We start from the raw sequence: 26967 nt of genomic DNA on the forward strand, positions 1-26967 counted from the left end.
AACCAGGCCCTCCTTTACAATCCCCAGAGATGGAAACAGAAAACAAAACAAAATTCCAAACTCCTAATGCTGGGAAGTCTTGAGGGATCCTGGGCTCTGACACACCTGAGTTTAAAAGCAGGGCCACACGCACTGTATGTGCAACTTTGGCTATGTTCTCTAACCTGGAGTCAGTTCACCCATCTTAACATGGGAACAATGCCACTAAGACTAAAAACAAGAAACTGAGCCGTTACCAGGTATCAGAGACGGTTCCAAGCACTTTACCTGGATGGACTCATTTAATCCTCCAAACAGATATGTGTTACTGAGGCACAGAGAGAGAAAGCAATTTACGTTAAGTATGAAGTGCTAAGTATCAAGTGCTGCCAGTATGAAGTCGAGCCAGAATTTGAACTCATCAGTGCAGAGAATTTGCTCTTAAACATTCTGCTATATTGTTTCTCTAAATATGTGTCTGATCCATTGTAGATATTACACCTGATAAAGGTACTGATTAATAATAATAAACAGAGTTTTAGATCTTTATGGAAAAAAACAAGTTCCATAGTACTCTTTTATGCAACTCGGAATCGAACCGGTGTTGTTCAAAAAGGTCCCTGTACTGTGTATATTGCTTGTGTTCCGTCACATGTCAGACTCTTCTGTGGCCCCATGGGCAGTGGCCTGCCTGGCTCCTCTGTCCATGGGGTTTCCCAGGCAGGAATACTGGGGTGGGTTGCCATGCCCTCCTCCAGGAGATCTTCCTGACCCAGGGGTCAAACTCGCATCTCCTGCATCACCGGTGGATTCTTTACCACTGAGCCACTGGTGAAACCCAGAGCCATACTCTTTGTATATTGGTTTGCAATAAACCAAGCAGTGGACCAAAGCAGTAATAAGTGCAAACTACAGATTTCTCCTGGAACAAAACTATACTGAGAAAGTTCCTCTACTTTAAAAGCACTTCTTGTTTCTGGGGACAGAGGCTAACAGCTACAGAAACATTTCGGACTCTGACTAGAGGCGGGTGAGGTGCTGGTACCAGTGAGCTGTGAAGCATATTTCCTCCAGAAGTTCTGGCCATCAAAAGCAAATCCAAGAGCTATAAATGCCAGGTCAAGTCATTAGTATCCAACTAACAGATGCTTCTCCAAAAAATGCTATGTACTGCATTCACAAGAGGGACGTTCAGGGTTGGGCTTCAAGTGCACAAGGCCTACAAGGAAGCATGGGAATGACCTACTGCTTCAGTCCAAAACCACGGAACCTACCTAGTCTTTATTCTTAAGTTCCATTGCTTAGCACTTAAAGGCTTTTACATATTCACAACAGCACAGTCTTCACAACATAAAAGTCCTCAAAAAGAACAAACACACACCCACGAGCCTTCATGGATACTTCTCTGTAAGGACTGGTTAACTAAGTCCTAAGGAGGGCAAGGCTTTTCAAAGCCAAGGAGGTGCTAGGCACCTAAGACATAGGAGGGTCAAAAGAAAGTTGATGGGAGAGAGGTTAGAAAAGCCAAAGGGAAAGCCAAGGGCTGGCACCTGGGATGTTATCAAAGATAAACTGAAATAATTAGCTGACCATTGGCCTCAGTTTCTATCAAGTTCAAAATCTGGCAAGAGTGGAGTATCCCTTATCATTGCATAAGTTTGTTTGCCTGTGAAGCTTGAGAGAAAATAAATTTGCCAAGTTAGTCCTTTGGAAGAGGTCCCCTTCATCCTAAGGTTCTTCCTAGAATTCAGACAGTGGTAGCAGGTAAATGATAGCATCAAAATAGACTCTGGAAGGATAACTCAGTCAGTCACAAAGACACACACCTCCGCTTATTTACATATCTTTGTGATGACAGCAAATTATTTAAAAAATGTGACGATAATACTGGAAATGATCTTGGAAGCCAGATTCTGTTTGCTTAAGATTACAGACAACTTCAGAAGAGTGAATCACTTGTGCCCTCTCTGTAAAACAAGGTTAACATTTACTGTAAAAAAATTATGTGAGAATAAAATGAGGTGACTGTATAAAGTGCTTGGTACATAGTAGGCATTCTTTGCACCCCTGAAAGTAAGTCCCTGACAGCTTAGGCCCTTGTGGTAGAGACTACTACCCCATCGACATAAGAAGTTCCTCTGCTGAAGTCAATGGTACAGGACCAGGTCCTCTGCAGAGCTAGATCTTACTTGGGCTTTCTTAGACGCTACTTGACATGTATAAAACCTTATTGCTGCCGACATGTTTCTCAGTGTTCATAGCTATCCACCACTGCCTGAATTCGGGTTAAGTGAGTTAATAGGTTATTCTGAATAATAGTTCTTTGACAGAAAAGCCATCCAACCACATGCAGAGCACTAGCTCTGAGGCAATATAGGGCTGACCTCAGGCAGTTTTGAAATATATGTGTTTCCACCTTATTGAAGCTGCTTTATGACAATATGCATTTGATTTCTCAGCAGTGATTTTCTCTTTAATCTTCTTTCTACACAAACTTCTGCTCCATCTGGCTTTTCTCATATGCCTAGAGACCCTTGTGTGTCAAACATAAGGGAAATCAACACTGCCAGGAAAGTACAAAAGCAAAAAAAAAAAAAAGAAATCCCACATAACTCACTCTGCCAACATATAACCTGCAATTGCCTTTTTTCCATACCACCTGACTTCTTTACAGGCTTATTTCCAAACTTTTTTTTTTTTCAGTGTTACAGCTCCATTTTACTTAGAAGATAGCAGGAGAATCCAAGACTCCGAGAGAGAGAGAGAGAGAGAGAGAGAGAGAGAGAGCGCGCGCGCGCGCGCGTGCGTGTGCACGCGGGATAATTTCCAAACTTCTAAGAGCAGGAAACATTTTTAAAACTATTTAGGGCCTCCCTAGTGGTCTAGTGGTTAAGAGTCCACCTGCCAATGCAGGCTGCATGGGTTTGCCCCCTGGTGGGGAAGACCCCACGTGCTGCAGAGCAACCAAGCCCAGGTGCCACAACTACCGAGCCCACACGCAGCAACTACTGACGTCCTCACGCCGAGAGCCTCTGCTCCACAAGAGAAGACGTCACAAGGAGAAGGCCATGCACAGCAGCAAAGAGGAGCTGCCACTCCAGCAAATGCAGGAGCAAAGGCCCAGCACAGCCAAGTACCGATCAATAAAGAAAAAATAAACTATTTGTACACTATTTCCCCTTTCTTTTGAGCTATTAAATTGGACAAGACAATTAAGATTAAAACTTTTAAACCAGGTGTGGTGGTTTTCCAAAATAACTCCCGCTCTCCTGATACTAAACTCTGCGGTATTTTTTTTCCCCACAGAGATTAAGCAATGACCATATTTTATATGATCAAAGGGAAGGAAAGAGCATTAAACAGGCACAGTTGTAGGCACTCAAGTTATTTAAGCCATCTGGGAGTCAGATGGACAACATGCATATTCTACTTAATGGGGGTCCACTGGAGTACAGAATGAAGCAGGGAAAAGGCTAACAGAGTTTTGGCAAGAGAACACACTGGCCATAGCAAATACCCCATTCCAACAACAGAAGAGACAACTCTACACATGGACATCACGAGATGGTCAATACCAAAATAAGACTGATTATATTTTTTGCAGCCAAAAAGGAGAAGCTCTATACGGTCAGCAAAAACAGCACCAGGAGCTGACTGTGGTTCAGATCATGACCTTCTTATTGCAAAATTGAGACTTCAATTGAAGAAAGTAGGGAAAACCACTAGACCATTCAGGTATGGCCTAAATCAAATCCCTTATGATTATACAGTGGAAGTGACAAATAGATTCAAGGGATTAGATGTGATAGACAGAGTGCCTGAAGAACTAAGGATGGGGGTTCATGACATTGTACAGGAGGCAGTGGTCAAGACCATCCTCAAGAAAAAAAAATGCAAAAAGGCAAAATGACTGTCTGAGGAGGCCTTACAAATAGTTGAGAAAAAGAGAGAAGCAAAAGGCAAAGGGGAAAAGGAAAGATAATCCATCTGAATGCAGAGTTGCAAAGAACAGCAAGGAGAGATAGGAAAGCCTTCCTCAGTGATCAATGCAAAAAATAGAGGAAAACAATAGAATGGGAAATACTAGGGATCTCTTCAAGAAAATTACAGATAGCAAGTGAACATTTCATGCAAAGATGGGCACAATAAAGGACAGAAATGGTATGGACTTAATAAAAGCAGAAGATGTTAAGAACAGGTGGCAAGAACACACAGAACTATACAAAAAAAGATCTTAATGACCCAGATAACTTGATGGCTTAAAACTCAACATTCAAGAAACAAAGATCATGGCATCTGGTCCCATTACTTCATGGCAAATAGCTGGGGAAACAATGGAAACAGTGACAGACTTCATTTTCTTGGACTCCAAATTCACTGCACATAGTAACTGTGGCCATGAAATTAAAAGAAGCTTGCTCCTTGGAAGAAAAGCTATGACCAACCTATATAGCATATTAAAAAGCAGAGATATTTCTTTGCTGACAAAGGTCTTTCTAGTCAAAGCTACGGTTTTTCCAGTAGTCATGTATGGATGTTGAGAGCTGAGCACCAAAAAATTGATGCTTTTGAACTGTGGTGTTGGAGAAGACTCTTGAGAGTCCCTTGGACTGCAAGGATATCCAACCAGTCCATTTCCTAAAGGAAATCAGTCCTGAATATTCATTGGAAGGACTGATGCTGAAGCTGAAACTCCAATATTTTGGCCACCTAATGCGAAGAACTGACTCATTGGAAAAGACTCTGATGCTGGGAAGGATTGAAGGCAGGAAGAGAAAGGGACGAGAGAGGATGAGATGGTTGGATGGCATCACCGACTTGATGGACATGAGTTTGAGCAAGCTCTGGGGGTTGGTGATGGACAGGGAAGCCTGGTGTGCTGCAGTCCATGGGGTCACTAACAGTCGGACATAACTGACTGAGCGACTTAACTGAACTGAACCACGATGGTGTGATCACTCACCTAGAGCCAGACATCCTAGAATGTGAAGTCAAGTGGGCCTTAGGAAGCATTACTGTGAACAAAGCTAGTAGAGGTGATGGAATTCCAGCTGAGTTACTCCAAATCCTCAAAGATGATGCTGTTGATGTGCTGCACTCAATATGACAGCAAATTTGGAAAACTCAGCAGTGGCTACAGGACTAGAAAAGGTCAGTTTTCATTCCAATCCCTAAGAAAGGCAATGCCAAAGAATGTTCAAACTACTGCACAATTGCACTCATTTCACATGCTAGTAAAGTAATGCTGAAAATTCTCCAAGAGAGACTTCGACAGTATGTGAACCATGAACTTCCAGATGTTCAAGCTGGATTTAGAAAAGGCAGAGGAACCAGAGATCAAATTGCCAACATCCGCTGGATCATGGAAAAAGCAAGAGAGTTCCAGAAAAGTATCTATTTTTGCTTTGTTGACTACACTAAAGCCTTTGACAGTGTGGATCACAACAAACTGTGGAAAATTCTTCAACAGATGGGAATACCAGATTACCTTACTTGCCTCCTGAGAAATCTTTATGCAGGTCAAGAAGCAACATTAGAACCAAACATGGAACAATGGACTGGTTCCAAATTGGGAAAGGAATACATCAAGGCTGTATATTGTCACCCTACTTATTTAACTTATATGTAGAGTACATCATGTGAAATGCCAGGCTGGATGAAGCACAACCTGGAATCAAGATTGCGGGGAGAAATATCAATAACCTCAGATATGCAGATGACACCACCCTTATGGCCAAAAGCAAAGAGGAACTAAAGAGCCTCTCGATGAAAGTGAGAGAGTGAAAAAGCTGGCTTAAAACTCAACATTCAAAAAATGAAGATCATGGCATCTGGTCTCATCAATTCATGGCAAATAGATGGGGAGACAATGGAAATAGTGATAGACTATTTTCTTGGGCTCCAAAACCACTGCAGATGGTGACTACAGCCATGAAATCAAAAGATGCTTGCTCCTTCAAAGAAAAGTTATGACCAACCTAGAAGGCATATTAAAAAGCAGAGACATTACTTTGTCAATAAAGGTCCATCTAGTCAAGGCTACGGTTTTTCCAATAGTCATGTATGGATGTGAGAGCTGGACTATAAAGAAAGCTGAGCACCGAAGGATTGATGCTTTTGAACTGTGGTGTTGGAGAAGACTCTTGAGAGTCCCTTGGACTGCAAAGATATCCAACCAGTCCATCCTAAAGGAAATCAGTCCTGAATTTTCATTGGAAGGACTGATTCTGAAACTCCAATACTCTGGCCACCTGACATGAAGAACCGACCCATTAGAAAAGACCCTGATGCTGGGGAAGACTGAAGGCAGGAAGAGAACAGGATGACAGAGCACGAGATGGTTGGATGGCATCGACTCAATGGACATGAGTTTGAGCAAGCTCCAGGAGTTGGTGATAAGACAGGGAAACCTGGCCCATGGGGTGGCAGAGTTGGACATGACTGAGGGACTGAACAACAGAGAGGAATAAAGTATAGCCTTTTTCGCCTGCACACACAATTCCATTCAAGTATTTATAGAGACTGGCTTCTATTAAGTCACTTTCAAAGTAAAGGTCTACTCGTGTACCTAGAACTGATGACGCACGTTCCTACAGTGAGGATCTTTGAAAAGGGCTTCTACCCTAAGAAGGTTTGTAAGCACTGGTGAAGAGGGTTGGGGGGAGGGGCAGCAGGGCTGCTCGCTGAAAACCAGAGTTGCTGCTTTGCTTGTGCTGCATTAGTCAGTTTACATCAGTGTTTTGCTTTAGGTCACTTTGGACTTGGAAAACTTGGGTAGCCTTAGAATAATGGAATGCTTCCATTAGCAATCTAGCTCAAGGCCCTGATTTCACACATTCACATTAAAAATTACAAGGTCAGGGACTTCCTTGGTGGTCCAGTGGTTAAGGCTCCACAGTTCCAGTGCAGGGGGTGTGGGGTCGATCCTTGGATCAGGGAACTAAGATCCCACATGCCAAATGATGTGGCCAAAAATAGAAATAAAACATCACTTATTGCTTAAAAAAAAAAAAAAAAACAAACCTAAAAGGTACAACTCAAGTTTTTACAACACATGATCAGCCAAAAGTATTTCACTCCTCAAGGTCTGAAAGTAGAATATATAAAGCATTTTCTCAGACTTTCACCTTAAAAATAACAACAACAAAAACTATCACATGAAATGAATAAGACTGGGTTAGGAAGTTCTGTAGATCTTTTTGGTGCTGAACTATGACATAAGCCTTATAGGTTGTAAAACAGTTGGAACTAATGTACAGAACACCACAGTTCAAAAGCATCAATTCTTCGGCGCTCAGCCTTCTTCACAGTCCAACTCTCACATCCATACATGACCACAGGAAAAACCATAGCCTTGACTAGACGGACCTTTGTTGGCAGTGATGTCTCTGCTTTTGAATATGCTTGAGAGTCCCTTGGACTGCAAGGAGATCCAATCAGTCCATTCTGAAGGAGATCAGCCCCGGGACTTCTTTGGAAGGAATGATGCTAAAGCTGAAACTCCAGTCCTTCGCATGCCACCTCATGCGAAGAGTTGACTCATTGGAAAAGACTCTGATGCTGGGAGGGATTGGGGGCAGGCGGAGAAGGGGACAACAGAGGATGAGATGGCTGGACGGCATCACTGACTCGATGGACGTGAGTCTGAGTGAACTCCGGGAATTGGTGATGGACAGGGAGGCCTGGCGTGCTGCGATTCATGGGGTCTCAAAGAGTCGGACACGACTGAGCGACTGAACTGAACTGAATGTACAGAACTATTTTCTTTATACTTTATTTGCTGCTGAATTCTGTGAAGTTTCAATTATCGAAAATAAACTCACACAAATATGAGATGTAATGATTCAGATTGAAAGGTAATATGTAATGTAGTGTTTGTAAAATACTCATATCAACTGGTGGTGTTTTGATTTACATAATTTGTTAAAATGACTTCATTTTAACCACCACTGATATAGATTAATAATCTAGTTTCAGATTTAAAGACTGATGGGAAAACGGCACATGCATACTTTTGCAGGTTTTAGGAGTTTGCTGTTTTAAAAAGAGTAACTTAACTTTCGGGGTTTTTAGGAAATGGGTTTTCTCATAGTCCATTGCTGGCAATTGGCAGTTCTAGTAACACCACACAGAGCATTAACTGCACACCTTAGTAACAGTGAGGTGAGTAACTCTGGATAAGGTTTTAGAGAAATTAAAAAAAGATATACTTATCCAGGCACATAAGAAATTGAGTGAAAATACACAAAATACATCATTATGCTCTGGAACTGTAAGACGTTTTCCTCATGCTATTGTGCAGATAGCAATAGTAAAAACAGCAGCCCAAAGGTAAGGATTCTAATTACCATTATTTAGTATATAGTCCATGAGGTCGCTAAGAGTCGGACAGGACTGAGCGACTTCAGTTTGACTTTTCACTTTCATGCATTGGAGAAGGCAATGGCAACCCACTGCAGTGTTCTTGCCTGGAGAATCCCAGGGACGGGGAGCCTGGTGGGCTGCTGTCTATGGGGTCGCACAGAGTCGACACGACTGAAGCGACCTAGCAGCAGCAGCAGCAGGCACATCCCCATTCAACACTGAAACTGAGTTTGAAATATATCACTTAGGTTTTGTGAGTATAATCCAGTGCAGTTTCTTTTAAAGAGAATTGAGAAGTATAATATGTAATCAGCTAAGTCGGTGATACTGTGTTGTAAGTAGACTGTTGAGAATAGTCCAGACATTTATTACAGAAATAAACAGCCACATATTCCTAAGAGCCAGGTACTTTTCACAGTAACCATTTTTAATAACTCATTATGTTGTATCTGATGACCACCCCCCCTCCCCCACCCTTTTTGGCAACAATTTAGAGGATGATCCTCAACTGTAGTGATCTGGTGAAATTCAGATTCAAAGGTACGAGTATTCATTTTAACAGCTATCACAGTGAGCAATGTACTGATTTTCTATTGCTGCCCTAACAAACTACCACAAACTTGGCGGCTGAAAAATATAAATTTATTATCTTACAGTTCTGTAAGTCAGAAGTCCATCATGGGTCTCACCAGGCTACGATCAAAGTATTAGCCGGGCCGCATCCCTTTCGGGAACTCGGCAGGAGAGCGTGTCCTGCCTTCTCCAGTTCCTGGAGGCTGCCCTTATAGGGGCCCCTTCTTCCATCTTCACAGCCGCCAACACTGAATCTCTCTGACCTCCCGCTGGCACGTCCCTCTGACAGGCTCTCTACTTTTAAGAACTCTTATGAGTAAACTGGATTCACCCAGATAACCTAGGATACTCCCCCCATCTCAAGGTCCAAAACCTTAAGTCACATCTGCAACGTATTCACAAATTTCAGGGGTTGGGACACAGACATCTTAGGGGGCCATTATTCTGCTACCACAAACAGAAATAATAATAAGCATTTTTTTTCATTACCTCTCTTCTCTCCAGAATAAATATAACTTAAGTATTTTTGTCATAGAGATTATATATAAGGAAAGTATGTGGTAAATCATGAAGCCCAAATGAACCTGTGTACTGATTCAAACTCATGCAAGATCATGACATACAAATTATTTCAACAGTCCGGTGATACTGTATGTAATCCAACACCTTTTTTTCAGTGGACACTCCAGTTTCAATGATCCCTCTCCTGGCAATATTTCCCTTCACTAAAATAAATAGGTATTTCAATTCTAAGCTTAAAATACAAGAAAAATTTTTTAACTATTTCATAACACTGTTAAGAGATTCTAAATTTCTTCACAACACTGTGAAATTTAAAAATAGCATTTATAAAAAAAAAACTAAGAGTTGTATAAGGGTATTTGTTCAGGTAATCAGAATTTTAAATAAATACTGTTATTCAAAAAGTTCCTAATCCTCCAAAGAGAGGAAAAACCCATTATTATATAGTATGTGGACAGCTAGACACTGCAAGTGGTCTTTAGGTCCAACAGACTTAAGTGATTACATTTTCTAAACCAGAAGTTCTGTGTATAGCATAAATAAAGGTATTTTCTGATTTTTTACTTTCGTTGCTGTTGTCCAGTCACTCAGTTGTGTCCGACTCTTTGCGACCCCATGGACTGCAGCACACCAGGCCTCCCTGTCCTTCACCATCTCCCAGTTAGCTCAAACTCATGTCCACCGAGTCAGTGATGCCATCCAACTGTCTCATTCTGTCATCCCCTTCTCCTCCTGCCTTCAATCTTTCCCAGCATCAGGTCTTTTCTAATGAAACAGCTCTTTACACCAGGTGGCTAAGATACTGGAGCTTCAGCTTCAGCATCAGTCCTTCCAACAAATATTTAGGACTGATTTCCTTTAGGATAGACTGGTTGGAGTCTTCAACACAACAGTTTGAAAGCATCAATTCTTTGGTGCTCAGCCTTCCTTATGGACTTTCTAGTTTATCTGTATAAAAAGTACCAGATGGCTTGGTAGTAAAGAACCCACTTGCCAATGCAGGGGACACAGGAGATACGGGTTTGATCCCTGGGTCGGGAAGATCCAGTTGAGAAGAGAATGGCTATCCACTTAGTATTCTTGCCTGGAAAACTCCATAGACAGAGGAGCCTGGCAGGCTACAGTCCGTGGGGTCACAAAGAGTTGGACACGACTGAGCAGACTGAGCACACATGCAAAATAAACACATATCACTTAAACATGAAATGACCACTCTACCTGTATCTGATACATTATCTTTCTAAAGGAAAAAAAAACAAAAACAAAGGCAAAACAAAAAACCTCTCCTGCAAATTGAAGGTCAGTTTATAATCAGCGGCTGAATGCTATGTCTTATAACAAACAGTTTGGGAGTCTGAGAAGTTTTCTATCCAATAAAACTAAAGTGGGAAAAAGGAAGACCTGTCCAGAGACAAGGGTCAACTTTGTCAAAACAAAGTTTCCACATTTTTTAATGCACAAAAATTAAAATGAATCTGCAAGACACACTGATTCATAAATAAAATATGCTTCATTTTTGTGTTCCTATAAAATTTCCCTGAAGCAGGTAACTAATTTTCTGTGGAGAAATCAAATATGTGTTATCTTTTCATATTTGTATATGACTTAATACTAAATATTTATTTACCTAACTTAAAGTTTCATACCAGTTTAAATAACCACATTAATTCCTGTAATATACAACATGAGTATTTTTGATCAATCCTGATTTGTGTAGAGTGTCAGGTTAAATGAAGCTTGTCAACTCATTTTGTAAAGTGAAAAAGGAGCAGAGTAATTTAAAACTAAGGTTGTTTTTTTAATCAACTAAGGTTGTGTGTTTTTAACACAAGGGGCACTTTAAGAACTATGACAAGTGATTCCAAACAGACTGTGCTCCAAAAGTTTACTCATAAGCTAAAGTGACTTTCCAACCAGAAATGACTATTAGATGCCAAGCTAGCCTATATGCATCTAATCAATATTTAATAATTATTAATCAAGTTGACTAATAATTGTTAATAATAGCAAATGGTAGGTAAGAATTCACAGAAAATGCACTCTACTTCTCAGAGATAAAAATAATGAAACACTTAATATGAATGCTAAATATTGATACGTCAGGAAATAATTTTAATGTACTCTAATTAAACTTACATATAAACTCTGAAAATTCAGCCACTTCTTAGAATCAGGTAACACTGATTCAACTCATAGTTTCTCTGCTTTAAGTATGCTGTTTAGTATCACTCTTCTTTACCAACTTGGATTAAATAATTATGTTTAAAACACTTCACACAGGTCTGGCATAAAGTCAGTTCTATAAATTATATGGTTAGGAATGATTTGAGGCTCACAGTAACTGAGGAGCAATTTGAAGAGAAGGCAACAAATAGGATGAATATACAGCTATGCAAAGAGAGAGAGAGAATTACCTGAGATAGTATTAACTAGAGTACTTTCTTATTTTCTAAAAAATCTGAGCTTGAAGTTCCTGGAGGCCAGAACTAGGTAATGGAGTCAAAAGGTTACTCCCTGATTACAGGCTTGGAACAAAAGTCAGCCAAGTCCACAGAGTCGGTGAAAGTGACCTTGTGAAGCAGTACCAGCCCAGAAATCAAGTGGAGAACAAGAACTGACTCGTAAACAGTGTAGCGATGAACACTGGGGTACACGTGTCTCTTTCAATTCTGGTTTCCTCAGTGTGTATGCCCAGCAGTGGGATTGCTGAGTTGTACGGCAGTTCTATTTCAAGCTTTTTAAGGAATCTCCACACTGTTCTCCATAGTGGCTGTACTAGTTTGCATTCCCACCAACAGTGTAAGAGGGTTCCCTTTTCTCTGTACCCTCTCCAGCATTTATTGTTTGTAGATTTTTTTAGCAGCCATTCTGACTGGCATGAGATGGTACCTCATTGTGGTTTTGATTTGCATTTCTCTGATAATGAGTAATGTTGAGCATCTTTTCATGTGTTAGCCATCCGCATGTATGTATGTGTCTGTATGTCACACTATTTACAATAGCCAGGACATGGAAGCCACCTAGATGTCCATCAGCAGACGAATGGATAAGAAAGCTGTGATACATATACACAATGGAATATTACTCAGCTATTCAAAGAACGCATTTGAATCAGTTCTAATGAGGTGGATGAAACTGGAGCCTATTTTACAGAGTGAAGTAAGTCAGAAAAAAAAAAAAAAACCAATACAGTGTATTAACGCATATATTTGGAATTTAGAAAGATGGTAACGATGACCCTATATGCAAGACAGCACAAGAGACAAAGATTTAAAGAACAGACTTTTGGACTCTGTGGGAGAAGACAAGGGTGGAATGATTTGGGAGAATAGCACTGAATCATGTATATTATCATATGTGAAACAGATTGCCAGTCTAGGTTCGATGCATGAGACAGGGTGCTCAGGGCTGGTGCACTGGGATGACTCTGAGGGATGGGATGGGGAGGGAGATGGGAGGGGAGTTTGGGATGAGGGACACATGTACACCCATGGCTGACTCATGTCAACGTATGGCAAAAACCACTACAATACTGTAAAATAATTAGCCTCCAAAAAAAAAAAAAAAAAAAGAACTGACTCATAAACGTGTAAGCAGATGGATGAGTCCACTGTGGGGGTGAAGGCTAACACGCCCTTGAGGAAGCAGGAGGGTGTGGGCATGGGGCTGTGTGGGCAGCCTCTTTAGCACAGCCTTGCCAGGTCTAAGGACCAGGCTGTTAAAAGCACAAATCGGTTTGACAGCTGTGAGGACAGGAAGACACGGGCAGAGAATGGCAAGTGCTTGGTCTTATGAAAGAAAGAAGTAAAGGGCAGGGTCATCATTGCATTAATCCAGTGGTTCACGAGGGTCAATGGCCCAAGATTATAATTTCTTAGGCATGCCTTTAAAATGCAGAGTCCTAGCCCCCATCGTTAAAGATTCAGATTGAATAGGTCTCAATGATGATAATATTCAGCCAAATATAGGCATTCAAAAGATTAACCTGTGGAGTAAAATTTAATTACAGGATATTATCAATTTGTACTATCTCACAAAGTAACACTGTGAAGCTGATGGTTCAGAAAAGTATATAAATTATACCACCCATTTTCACACAATAATTTATGTAAATAGATCAAACACTTTAAAACCAAAGATCCAAAGCAAGTGACATACAGCTTCTTCAAACTAATATAAATGGCTTTTTGAAAAAATAAAATAGGAAACTATACTTTCAAATCTTCAAATTTGAAATTCTGAAATTATATCTAAATTGATACTATAAAGAAAACAAGACACCATTTTTGTTTTTATTTAAGAAAAGTTCATCTTTTTAGCATAAATGAAGGAATTGCATGATCAGTTAAATATTGTCAGCATTATTTTTGAAAAATGTTCACGCACTTTTTCAATGCAGCCTTACATTTGAGTGTTTTGAATTCTATAAACATATCCAGTAGTAGTCTGTGTTGTGCTTGGTGGCTCAGTCATGTCCGACTTTGCAGCCCCATGGAGGGCGGCCCACCAGGCTCCTCTGTCTATGGGGATTCTCCAGGCAAGAATACTGGAGTGGGCTGCCATGCCCTCCTCTAGGGGATCTTGCCAACCCAGGGATCAAACCCAGGTCTCCCACATTGCAGGCGGATTCTTTACTGTCTGAACAACCAAGGAAGCCCAATTAGCAGTCTAGGACTCACCTAACATTTACATTATACTTCTTCAACAGAACCCAAGATGAACCACTAATAAAACAGATTATAAGATTATTTGGATATTGGATGAATTGGTCTGCTGAACTCTAGAATTCACAGAAGGAATTTAAACTTTTAATTTGTTTTTTAACAAAATTCTGCACTGTGCTAATCTCATTTTGCATATAATTTAGCAAATGGCTATTAAGGCTTTATTGTAAGGGATTAGGAAAAAAAAGCCCTATTGTGCACCATGCAAGATACAGAAAATAATGATTCGCAAATAACTAACGAACAACTAAGGGAATCATGGTTTTTCCTTTCATTATAGACTTCTCAAAATCAAAAAATGTTTTCAAACTAAAGTTATATTAAGAGTTTATGGAAAATCACATCCCTAGCTTAAGAACTTAAAGGTCTTTCCATTTTAAAAAGGAATGGATGATTATAACTATAGCTTTTTAAAATGTTGCTTTGGGGAAAAGTCTTGATTCTTTGTTTCATTCTTTCTAATAGCTTTTTCTTTGCCTGCTTACTATAAAATAAAGCACTGTTATTCTGAGGACAACTTCTGATTCAGTTCCAATGCTCTTGTATCTCCATGAGTTTTGGCATTGTTTACCAGCACCTGTGGGAAATCACAGACAGGAACATCAGTATTCTCTTTATTAACAATACCTATATCTAGATTCTTAGAAATGAAGTAAGCCATAGGGCAGTTGGCAACATCAAACTACACAACAAGAACTGACTCTGTGCAACCTTTCAGTCATTTTTGCTGAAATGAATTTCAAAGCTAACATCACATAAGCACTATTTATTCAAATACTCAATAGTAGAGATGTCAACATTCTGATTGTTACCACTGACAGTGGTGCATGAAGTTAAAGGTTTTGATTGGAGGCTTTTTTTACAACACTGTCACCTCTAAACCCATACCCCAAAGACCATTTTATGCACAGGGCTGTCCAAATGACACTGCTCTCCTTTAAAACCACAGCTTAAGATCAAGCCTTGAGGTTCTAAGTTCCATTAAGAACCTTTCCATAATTTTCACCAATTCCACAAACTAGAAGCTTTGATTTCTGTTGCTCATTCGATTACTAACACATTTTTTGGTTGTTCATTTTCAAACACTGAGAAGGTCTCTGAGCTGTTGCTCTATTAGCAAGCTAACAAGTTAGCCTGCCACAGTTTCACAAATATTGCCAGAAGATACGGGACATGTGGGTCAGAGGCAAATATCTTCATCATTCAGGGTGCAGCAAACAACATGAGTATCATTATATCTGCATCCATTCCCCTCACCCTCTAAGTCTCACAGGGTGATGTGGATGGGTGTACATGGCTTCCCCACACACAGTGAGTTGCATGACAAGAAGGGAACCTTGAGCCTAGGAGACTTGACTCTTTTATAATTGGCAGTAAACATGCCTACTCTGTGCTCTAGGGAGACATTTATCTCTTCTCCCAAGGCTGTGGGTGTTAAAAAAAAAAAATCTTCTCATTAGTTTTCATTGTTTTTAAAACTGTTGGCTGAAGTTGTAAGAATTTAGACCCAATACATGTCTTACATACTCTTTTTAAAAAGAATCCACACACACCTTAAATAGCTGCCCCTTAAACAGCATGTGGATTGGGGATGAAAACCCTCTATATGCTCAAAAATTCACATACAACTTATAGTCAGCCACCTGTGTAGGCCCTTGGTATCCGTAAATTCAACTAATCAAGGATCATGGAGCATTGTAGTAATTACTACTGAAAAAAATTTGAGTGTAAGGGGAACCACACCATTTAAATATGCATTCAAGAGTCAACTGTATAGGTTTACATATTTAGAAACCAGAGCCATCCCATGATACCCGGAGCAGAAACTGTCATGTGCATTTTATAGCAAGGACAACAAGAAGCAAACTGTTCCAAAGATAATATGAATATCCCATTAACTTCTGCTACTTCCAAACCTCTCTATTGCCTCCTCTGCACTGGTTATAAGAAATACTACAACCAGAACCCAGAACCTTCGTCTATCTTTTCTTATGCTACACGTTAAATCAGGGGTTCTCAACTAGCGGTGATGACACCTGAGGTATTATTTGGCAATGTCTAGGACATTTTCAGCTGCTGTAAGCTGGGTGGAGGACACTGCTACCGGCATCCAGTGGTCAGGGATGCTGGTTAGGCAGCCTAGCCACTGGATGCAAAGCCCAGGACAAAGCAACACTCAGCCCTCATACAACAAAGGTCCATGATGAAATACTTTTAATAAAATCAGGGTCTTACATCAATGAGCTCATAATCATTTTTGGCATGTAAGTGTCTCAGAAGGTACCAACGTGCTGTTGAAACAATAGATTTGGGATATCCAGGCTGATACACAACTCTCTCCAAAAGTCGTCGTGTCTCTCTAGGAAAAAGATACTCACTTTTAGTCCAAAGCATATAAACTAAGATACTTCATCTACTAGTCTCACACACACATATTATCTTTCTCATTCTTCTGCAGATGATGTGCTGATTACTTCATAAAATTTTTTATACATGTAACAAAAAGGGTAATAATAATGGCTAACATTTATGAAGTATTTATTATGTGCTATGCAGTAGTATGCCAAATGTTTTACACACATGGTCACACTTAACATTTACAACCTTGTAAGGTTGGTTGCTGCTATTACTCTCATTTTGCAGACAAATAAGGCCCTTTCCAAAAAAATTGGGAAAATGACTCGTTTTATGAGCACTTCTGACTGCTCTATTTCTAATCCTTCTTGAAAGCAGGCAGAAAATAAATGATACAAAGATAATATACACTGGAACAATTAGAAATATTTAACATCTACAATAGAGGCTAAGTGTACAATATCAGACTTTTAGCATATGCTTTTATGTATTAAACCTGTATAGTATGTGAACTTATGTAGTAACAGGCTGATTTAGAGTTGTGTTCTAATTTCTTCTTCCAGTTTTACTAATATTTATGACTCCAAAGCCTTCTATATGGGTAGAAATAACACAAATTGTGTTAACTTCAGAACTGCTGAATAAGAAGATTTTTTAAGTAGCAACTGGTTAGAAGGAGGAGCTAAAGAACTTGTTCTTGATCATGGTATCTCCCCTGCCAGGTAAGTATTCATTTTGATATCTGGCAAAACTAATACAATTATGTAAAGTTTAAAAATAAAATAAAATTAAAAAAAAAAAAAAGAACTTGTTGTTAAGATGTGTTTACATAGGAATCAATAGTAAAGCAGTATGTTTATTTGAGTTGAATTTGGCTGCTGCTCACAGAGATTACAGGGGGTTGGGGGTTAAGGCTCTCTAAGTCAGGAGATCCAACCAGTCCATCCTAAAGGAAATCAGTCCTGAATATTCATTGGTAGGACTGATGCTGAAGCTGAAATTCCAATACTCTGGCCACCTGTGTGAACAACTGACTCATTTGAAAAGACCCTGATTCTGGGAAAGACTGAAGGCAGGAGAAGAAGGGGATGACAGAGGACAAGATGGTTGGATGGCATCACCAATTCAATGGACGTGAGTCTGAGTGAACTCCAGGAGATGGCGATGGACAGGGAGGCCTGGCATGCTGCAGTCCATGAGGTTGCAAAGAGTTGGACACGACTAAGCAACTGAACTGAACTGAACTGAAGTGATCTATACTGAGCATCAGCAGAAAGAGTTCATTAGGAACTTCAAATTATAGCCTAAAACATTTCTTGGTAAAATTAGTCATATAAAAAAATGGCAAAATAAATATATAACAGAAATGAAGATGGGACTGCTAATCAGTCATAGGTCTTTAACTCTTCCTTCACTCCTATTTCGTGGTGTTGATGTGACCTTTGCCACATATTTGTGTGTTAAGCTCTATGTCTACAATACCTAATTCTGTTCCAGTAATATATGCTCCTAAACTACTGTTTTACTTATGCTTTGTATTATGCGTGATATCCATTAGACTAGATATTATTCTCAGAATTTCAAAATATTCTTGCCTGTTTTTTCATCCATATAACGCTTAAGTGATTTTCTTCAAATTTATTTCTGACCTCATCCCCGCCTTCCAAAGATAAGATTTTGGAAGCTAAAATTTCTACATTTAATTCTGTGAAGCTTCTGGATTTTCTAGGTATTAAAAACCACATTGTTTATAATGTCTCTGCCTTTTCAATATTTATTACTTTTTCATAGCTTATTGTGCTCTGCAAGAACTTATGTCAATCTAGCTTTGAACTTGAGCCTTTTGGATTTTGCCTGTTACTAGAATCCACATTTATACTGTTATCTCATCCTAAAACACTTAAGACCAAAAATACCAAGGCCTTCTTCACTTGAAAGGCTATCATGCAAATCTCTCATATTCTATATCTGTGTACCAAACTACTTTTTAAAAAAAATTGTAAGACTTTATTTTCTTCCTTATTGGGTTACTAGAATCAGCCTTTCCAACGTAGAAATATATATATGAATAACATCATAGTTTGTTAAATTCATTCTAAACTTTTGTTTCCCAGAAGGAATAAAAGTGAAGAAACATTTTAAGAAAAAAATGAACAAAGACTCTTTATACCTTGCTCCCATTTTGCGTCTGAATTGTAACAAAGCTTGTAACAGGACAGCCAGTGGACAAAAGCAAAGTTTCAGGGCCTCAGCCGTAGCCTCTTGAACCAAGGATGGCCAGTGAGCATTGGAAACATTAGCCTGTAAAAGTAAACACAAATAGTAAATCATTGCGCTCATTTAACATGCGGGGAAGGGAATGCTCCAAATCCTTCAAGCTAGGCTTCAGCAGTACATCCAGAACTTCCAGATGTAAAAGCTTGGTTTAGAAAAGGCCAGCGATCAAACAGCCACCATCCGCTGGATCACAGAGAAAGCAAGGGAATTCCAGAAAAACATCAACTTCTGCTTCACTGACTACAGTTTTTGACTGGGTGGATCACAACAAACTATGGGAAATTCTTAAAGAGATGGGAATACTAGACCACCTTACCTGCCTCCTGAGAAACCTGTATGCAGGTCAAGAAGCATCAGTTACAACTGGACATGCAGCAATGGACTGGTTCAAAATTGGGAAAGGAGTACATCAAGGCTTGTATATTGTCACCCTGCTTATTAACTTATATGCAGAGTACAATCCCAGGCTGGATGAGTCACAAACTAGAATCAAAATTGACAGGAGAAATATCAATAACCTCAGATATGCAGATGACACGACCCTTATGGTAGAAAGCAAAGAGGAACTAAACAGCCTCTTTATGAAGGTGAAAGAGGAGAGTGAAAAAGCTGGCTTAAAACTCAACATTCAAAAAACTAAGATCATAGCATCCAGTCCCATCATCTCAAGGCAAACAGATGGGGTAAAAGTGGATACAGGGACAGATTTTATTTTCTTGGGCTCCAAAATCCCTGTGGATGGTGACTGCAGTTATGAAATTCAAAGACACTTGCTCCTTGAAAAGAAAGCTATCACAAACCTAGACAGCATATTAAAAAGCAGAGACATTACTTTGCCAACAAAGGTCCGTATAGTCACAATTATAGTTTTCCCGGTAGTCATGTATGGATGTGAGGGCCAGACCATAAAGAAGGCTAGGTTCCAAAGAATGGATGCTTTCAAATTGTGGGGCTGGAGAAGACTCTTGAGAGACCCTTGGACAGCAAGGAGATCAAATCAGTCAATCCTAAAGGAAATCAACCCTGGATATTCATTGGAAGGCCTGATGCTGAAGCTCCAATATTTTGGCCACCTGATGTGAAGAGATGACTTACTGGAAAAGACCCTGATGCTGGGAAAGACTGAGGACAAGAGAATGGGGCAACAGAGGATGATAAGGTTGGATGGCATCACCAGCTCAATGGACATGAGTTTGAACAAACTCCGGGAGGTAATGAAGGATAGGGATGCGTGGCGTCTCAAAGAGTTACACGTGACTTAGAGACTAAACATTAAATCATTAGACATTTGACATGTTTACTTTAAAAATACAATCAGCTCTTACTTGTTGAGTGTCCAAGTTGCCATTTAATGCTATAGGGGGTGAAATTCTACAAAATTACTAAGAACTGATTCCTGACCTTAGGGAACTACAAAACAAGGCTGACAGGGATTAAGGAAAGATTCAAAAAGGAGATACCATTTTTAAAACACTAAAATATTTGCTAAAAGAAGAAACACTATTCTATGGGTGAATGAAATCTATCCATTACTAAGCTCCTGGTCTACCAAATACATACAACTTAATTCTTTAACTGGTAATGATAAAGTTCCACATTTCAAAAATTACCTAAGGAGAGAAGAAAGCCAAAAGTGAAATATGTTAACAAAATCCCAATATAGGAAAAAAGTGCAAAGCCAGTTAGAGATAAATAAGTCTGAAAGAGATGGGAATACCAGACCACCTGACCTGCCTCTTGAGAAACCTGTATGCAGGTCAGGAAGCAACAGTTAGAACTGGACATGGAACAACAGACTGGTTCCAAATAGGAAAAAGAGTACGTCAAGGCTATATATTGTCACCCTGCATATAACTTATATACAGAGCACATCATGAGAAATGCTGGGCTGGTGGAAGCATAAGCTGGAATCAAGATTGCCAGGAGAAATATCAATAACCTCAGATATGCAGATGATACCACCCTTATGGCAGAAAGTGAAGAAGAACTAAAGAGCCTCTTGATGAAAGTGAAAGAGGAGAGTGAAAAAGTTGGCTTAAAGCTCAACATTCAGAAAACTAAGATCATGGCATCTGGTCCCATCACTTTATGGCAAATATATGGGGAAACAGTGGAAACAGTGGCTGACTTTATTTTTCTGGGCTCCAAAATCACTGCAGATGGTGATTTCAGCCTTGAAATTAAAAGATGCTTACTCCTTGGAAAGAAAATTATGACCAATCTAGACAGCATATTAAAAAGCAGAGAATGGGGAACACATGTACACCCGTGGTGGATTCATGATATCTATGGCAAAACCAATACAATATTGTAAAGTAATTAACCTCCAATTAAAATAAATAAATTTATATTTAAAAATAAATAAATAAAAATAAAATAAAAAGAAGAGACATCACTTTGCCAACAAAGGTCCATCTAGTCAAGGCTATGGTTTTTCCTGTGGTCATGTATGGATGTGAGAGTTGGACTATAAAGAAAACTGAGCACCGAAGAATTGATGCTTTTGAACTGTGGTGTTGGAGAAGACTCTTGAGAGTCCCTTGGACTGCAAGGAGATCCAACCAGTCCATCCTAAAGGAGATCAGTCCTGGGTGTTCATTGGTAAGACTGATGTTGAAGCTGAAACTCCAATACTTTGGCCACCTGATGCGAAGAACTGACTCATTTGAAAAGACCTTGATGCTGGGAAAGATTGAGGGTGGGAGGAGAAGGGGACGACAGAGGATGAGATGGTTGGATGGTATCACCGACTCAATGGACATGGGTTTAGGTGGACTCCGGGAGTTGGTGATGGACAGGGAGGCCTGGCGTGCTGCGGTTCATGGGGTCACAAAGAGTCGGACATGACTGAGTGATTGAACTGAACTGAACTGAAATCAAAGTCAACAATTTTGAAAATTTTATTCAGAACTTCATTATATGGGGAAAAATGTAAGATTACTCAGTTGCAAAGTTTAGTTTCTTATAGTATGTACTGAGTACAAAAATAACATAGATTAAGTATTTCCTAAGAAACAGTAACTGAAAATAAAATGGTGAACACTCTACTGAATTATACAAGAAGAAAAATATGCATTTAAAATCTTTTGTTAAAAACCTCAAATTGTAACCAAGATTTCCTAATAACAGGTGTCTAGAATACACATTTTAATAAAGTCAATATAATAAGTGAATACATTGTTGTAGTTCAGTCGCCCAATTGTATCTGACTTTTTGCAACCCCATGCTCTGTAGTTCCTTTCAAATAATAAAATTATTCTTTTCAAATGTTAGAGCAATGAACTCTGAGTTCAGCACAGCCAACAGTAATTTGTATAATCAAGGAAGAGGAAGTCATAGGGATAATGAATTTGAAAATAGAGACCAGAGGTTGTGAGACATTTTCCATAAAGATGGGAGCAATGAGAACTTGCTCCCACCCGGCAAAGAATGTAAGGCAAAGCCCATACTAATAAAATTATTCCTAGTACATTTTTTAAAAAGCCAATAGTACAAAACTCTCACTGGGTGGTTTTACAATGCACTGTCTAAATTCCAAGAATTCATATAAAGTATTTTGTAAAGTTAGTGCACGTATAGGTTGGCCAAAAAATTCGTTTGAGTTTTTTTATGTTATGAAAAAATCCAAATGAACGTTTGGGTCAACCCAATATTATTATATAATATTTTCTATATGTGCATACTGTGCATGCTTAGTTGCTGTTGTGTCCGACTCTTTTTGAGACCCTATGGATTGGAGCCCACCAGGCTCCTCTGTCCGTGGGTTTTCCCAGCAAGGATACTGGAGTGGGTTGCCATTTCCTTCTCCAGGGGATCTTCCTGACTCAGGGATCGAACCTGCATCTCCTGCACTGGCAGGCAGATTCTCTACTGCTAAATAACTAGGGAAGCCCTTCTATATGTAACCAGTATATTAAACAATGTGATTGGAATAAACTTCTAACAGCCACTATGGAGAACAGTGTGGAGATTCCTTAAAAAACTGGAAATAGAACTGCCTTATGATCCAGCAATCCCACTGCTGGGCATACACACTGAGGAAACCAGAAGGGAAAGAGACACGTGTACCCCAATGTTCATCGCAGCACTGTTTATAATAGCCAGGACATGGAAGCAACCTAGATGTCCATCAGCAGATGAATGGATAAGAAAGCTATGGTACATATACACAATGGAGTATTACTCAGCCATTAAAAAGAATACATTTGAATCAGTTCTAATGAGGTGGATGAAACTGGAGCCTATTATACAGAGTGAAGTAAGCCAGAAGGAAAAACACCAATACAGTATACTAACGCATATATATGGAATTTAGAAAGATGGTAACGATAACCCTGTATACGAGACAGCAAAAGAGACACTGACGTATAGAACAGTCTTATGGACTCTGTGGGAGAGGGAGAGGGTGGGAAGATTTGGGAGAATGACATTGAAACATGTAAAATATCATGTATGAAATGAGATGCCAGTCCAGGTTCAATGCACGATACTGGATGCTTGGGGCTGGTGCACTGGGACGACCCAGAGGGATGGTGTGGGGAGGGAGGAGGGAGGGGGGTTCAGGATGGGGAACACATGTATACCCGTGGTGGATTCATTTTGATGTTTGGCAGAACTAATACAATTATGTAAAGTTTGAGAATAGAATAAAATTAATTAAAAGAATATATATATACGTAGATTTATTTCCCTGCACCAGGTCTTAATTGCCGCATGCAGGATCTCCGATCTTGAGTTCTGGCATGTGAACCCTTAGTTGCAGTGTGTGGGATCTAGTTCTCTGACCAGAGATGCAACCCAGATCCCCTGCTGTTGGGGGCATGGAGTCTTTGCCACCGGACCACCAGGGAAGTCCCTAGGATGCACTTACTTATGTTTCCCCTTATGGTTTTAAACTTATTGTATGAGGGAGACTTTTCCTTATACAATAAGGATGTAAATTACAGTAGGTCCCATGACTCTGAAGAACTATACACAGAAAAAGTGAAAGTGAGCGTGAAGTCACTCAATTGTGTCCAACTCTTTTCGACCCCATGGACTGGCTCCTCTGTCTGTGAGGTACACAGAAGAACTATACAAAAAAGGTCTTAATGACCCAGATAACCACGATGGTTTGATCATTCACCTAGAGCCAGACACTGTGGAGTGTGAAGTCAAGTGGGCCTTAGGAAGCATCACAAGGAACAAAGCTAGTGGAGTTGATGGAATTCCAGCTGAGCTATTCCAAATCCTCACAGATGATGCTGTGAAAGTGCCACATGCAATATGCCAGCAAATTTGGAAAATCAGCAGTGGCTACAGGACTGGAAATGGTCAGTTTTCATTCCAATCCCAAAGATAGGCAATGCCAAAGAATGTTCAAACTACCACACAACTGCACTTGTTTCACACGCTAACAAAGTAATGTTGAAAATTCTCCAGAGAGGCTTCAACAGTATGTGAACCAAGAACTTGCAGATGTTCAAGCTGGATTTAGAAAAGGGAGAGGAACCAGAGATCAAATTGCCAACATCCACTGGGTCATATAAAAAGCAAGAGAATTACAGAAAAATATCCACTCTTGCTTCATTGACTACACTAAAGCCTTTGACTATGTGGATCACAACAAACTGTGGAAAATTCTTAAAGAGATGAGAATATCAGATCACCCTACCTGTCTCCTGAGAAATCTGTATGCAGGTCGAGAAGCAACCAGACATGGAACAATGGACTGGGGTTCCAATTTGGGAAAAGAGTACATCAAGGCTGTATATTGTCACACTGATTATTTAACTTATATGCAGAGCACATCATGAGAAATGCCAGACTGGACGAAGTGCAAGCTAGAATCAAGATTTCGGGGAGAAATATCAATAACTTCAGATATGCAGACACCACCACCCTTATGGCAGAAAGCAAAGAGGAACTAAAGAGCCTCTTGATGAAAGTGAAAGAGGAAAGTGAAAAAGCTGGCTTAAAACTCAACATTCAAAAAATGAAGATCATGGCACCCAGTCCCATCACTTCATGGCAAATAGATGGGGAAACAATGGAAACAGTGACAGACTTCACTGACTTGGGCTCCAAAATCACTGCAGATGGTGACTGCAGCTATGAAATTAAAAGACACTTTCTCCTTGAAAGAAATGCTATGACAAACCTAGACAGTACGTTAAAAAGCAGAGACACTACTTTGCCAACAACAGTCTGTCTGGTCAAAGCTATGGTTTTTCCAGAAGTCATTTTCAACTCCATATAGAGTTGGACCATAAAGAAGACTGGGCACCGAAGAATTGATGCTTTTGAACTGTGGTGTTGGAGAAGACTCTTGAGAGTCCCTTGGACTGCAAGGAGATCCAACCAGTCCATCCTAAAGGAAATCAGTCCTGAATATTCATTGGAAGGACTGATACTGAAACTGAAGCTCTAATACTGTGGCTACCTGATGTGAAGAACTGACTCATTGGAAAAGACCCTGATGCTGCGAACAGCTGAAGGCAGAAGAAGGGGACCACAGAGGATGAGATGGTTGGATGGCAACACCAACTTGATGGACATGAGTTTAAGCAAGCTCCGGGAGATGGTACAGGACAGGGATGCCTGACGTGCTGCAGTTCATGTTGTCGCAAAGAGTTGGACACGACTGAGTGACTGAACAAGAAACATGACTCTGACATCCATTCAGAGTCTTAATTAGAAAGTTCTCTTCTTTTCAAAACTTCAACCTTCATACACAGATATTTACACCCTACTCCCATCTCCTCAGCTCCTAGCTAGGGTGTGCTTACAGGCAGCAGCACATGGCTTGTTCCTCTGCCCAGTACTCCCACCTTTTCTTGCTAATTGTAGTTTCCAGCCTCAACTGAAACATCAGAAGTTTGGTGGGTGTCATTGTAAGGTGATGGCTTCCCTGGTGGCTCAGATGGTGAAGAATCTGCCTGCAATACAGGAGAGCAGGGTTCAATCCCTGGGTTGGGAAGATCCCTTGGAGAAGCAAACAGAAACCCACTCCAGTATTCTTGCCTGGAGAATTCCATGGACAGAGTAGACTGGAAGGCTAAAATGCATGGGATCACAAGAGTTGACACGACTGAGCAACTTTAAGAGTTCCTTCTCAATTGTAAGGTGATGTCTGATTCCTTAGGCCTGATAGACACTTAAAGATCTTTGTCTCTTCATGTGGATTTTCTTGGTTTTATCAGAGACTCCCAGCTTTGTGGGTAGTCTCTTACTGAAGAACTGGCTTTGAAATCTGTGGGGCTCAATGCAAAATATAAAACGTGCAGGGCCCTTTGTTAAAAAATGATTAAACATGTCAACATGGTGACTACAGAGCACTAAACCCAGTGGGAGGTCTGTGCACAGGGCAGGACGCACAATTGCACTAAGCTGGGTGGATGGACTCTGTTCCACTTCCTCTCTTCACATGCTCTGGCAATCTGGAGACCTCCAGCTTCCTTTCTGCTGAGATTCCATCACTCCTCTAGGTGGCTCCGCATGTCAGGACCTAAGATAATGCCAATGCCAGTCCACCAGCTTAGGTGGCATCATCCATTCCTGGATCGAATGAACTCCAGGCGTGCTGGAGCAACTCACACTGCAGCAACTCTTTAGTAAGATGGAGGGCATCTTGTAGCCAAACGTGCATTCCTAACTATCTGGGATTCACCCACTGGGTGAATGACCACTCTCCCAGAAGCAGGCAGTCACTTTCCAAACCATGACCAACTCTCTTCCCAGCAGGTGGAGAGCTGCAGTTTTCAAGGCACGCATCAGACACCTGTCCATATGCTTCTGGACACGCGCCTGCAGGACCTCTGAGGCCACACGTCACAGCCTCCCTCTCTCTGGCGGCACTGCCTTTCTTGCCTGGGGGGGCACCTGTGTGTGTGGAAATGTGCCAGGGAGATGATGAGGAGGCAACAGCTTTCTCCAGAAAGATTTCTTCACAGTCCTCCAACTCTACTCTCCTAATCTTTGTATAGCTTCCTTATGGGTTAAGTCTTCCAGCTGCTTCAGAAATCTGTATCTTGATTTGCTATCTCTCTTTGGAATCTAAGATATTTAATATCTTAGCAGAACCTTTCAGTTTAACAATCTATTCATATATTATCACATATAAAACACCCTAATTTTCATATACACGTCCTCCATACACTGCCAGCTATTTACCAGAGAAATACGACATCTCCTT

The 26967-nt window shown here is 40.3% G+C and overlaps 1 protein-coding gene across 4 annotated transcripts in view; it reads right to left on the reverse strand.

Annotated features, from left to right (window-relative positions):
- Positions 1–13716: 13716 nt before the first annotated feature.
- The window catches only part of SKIC3 (SKI3 subunit of superkiller complex), a 147284-nt gene continuing 134033 nt past the window's right edge, over positions 13717–26967 (reverse strand). For all 4 annotated transcript variants that reach the window (XM_070794038.1, XM_070794040.1, XM_070794039.1 and 1 more), the window contains 3 exons: positions 18688–18818; positions 16398–16521; positions 13717–14739 (listed from right to left, as the gene is read on the reverse strand). In XM_070794038.1, the coding sequence (XP_070650139.1) occupies positions 14665–14739; positions 16398–16521; positions 18688–18818 (330 nt within the window). In that variant the 3' untranslated portion in view covers positions 13717–14664. The remainder of the gene's footprint in view (positions 14740–16397; positions 16522–18687; positions 18819–26967) is intronic.

The sequence above is a fragment of the Bos indicus genome, chromosome 7 (assembly GCF_029378745.1).
Source record: "Bos indicus isolate NIAB-ARS_2022 breed Sahiwal x Tharparkar chromosome 7, NIAB-ARS_B.indTharparkar_mat_pri_1.0, whole genome shotgun sequence".
Classification (NCBI taxonomy): Eukaryota; Metazoa; Chordata; class Mammalia; order Artiodactyla; family Bovidae; genus Bos; species Bos indicus.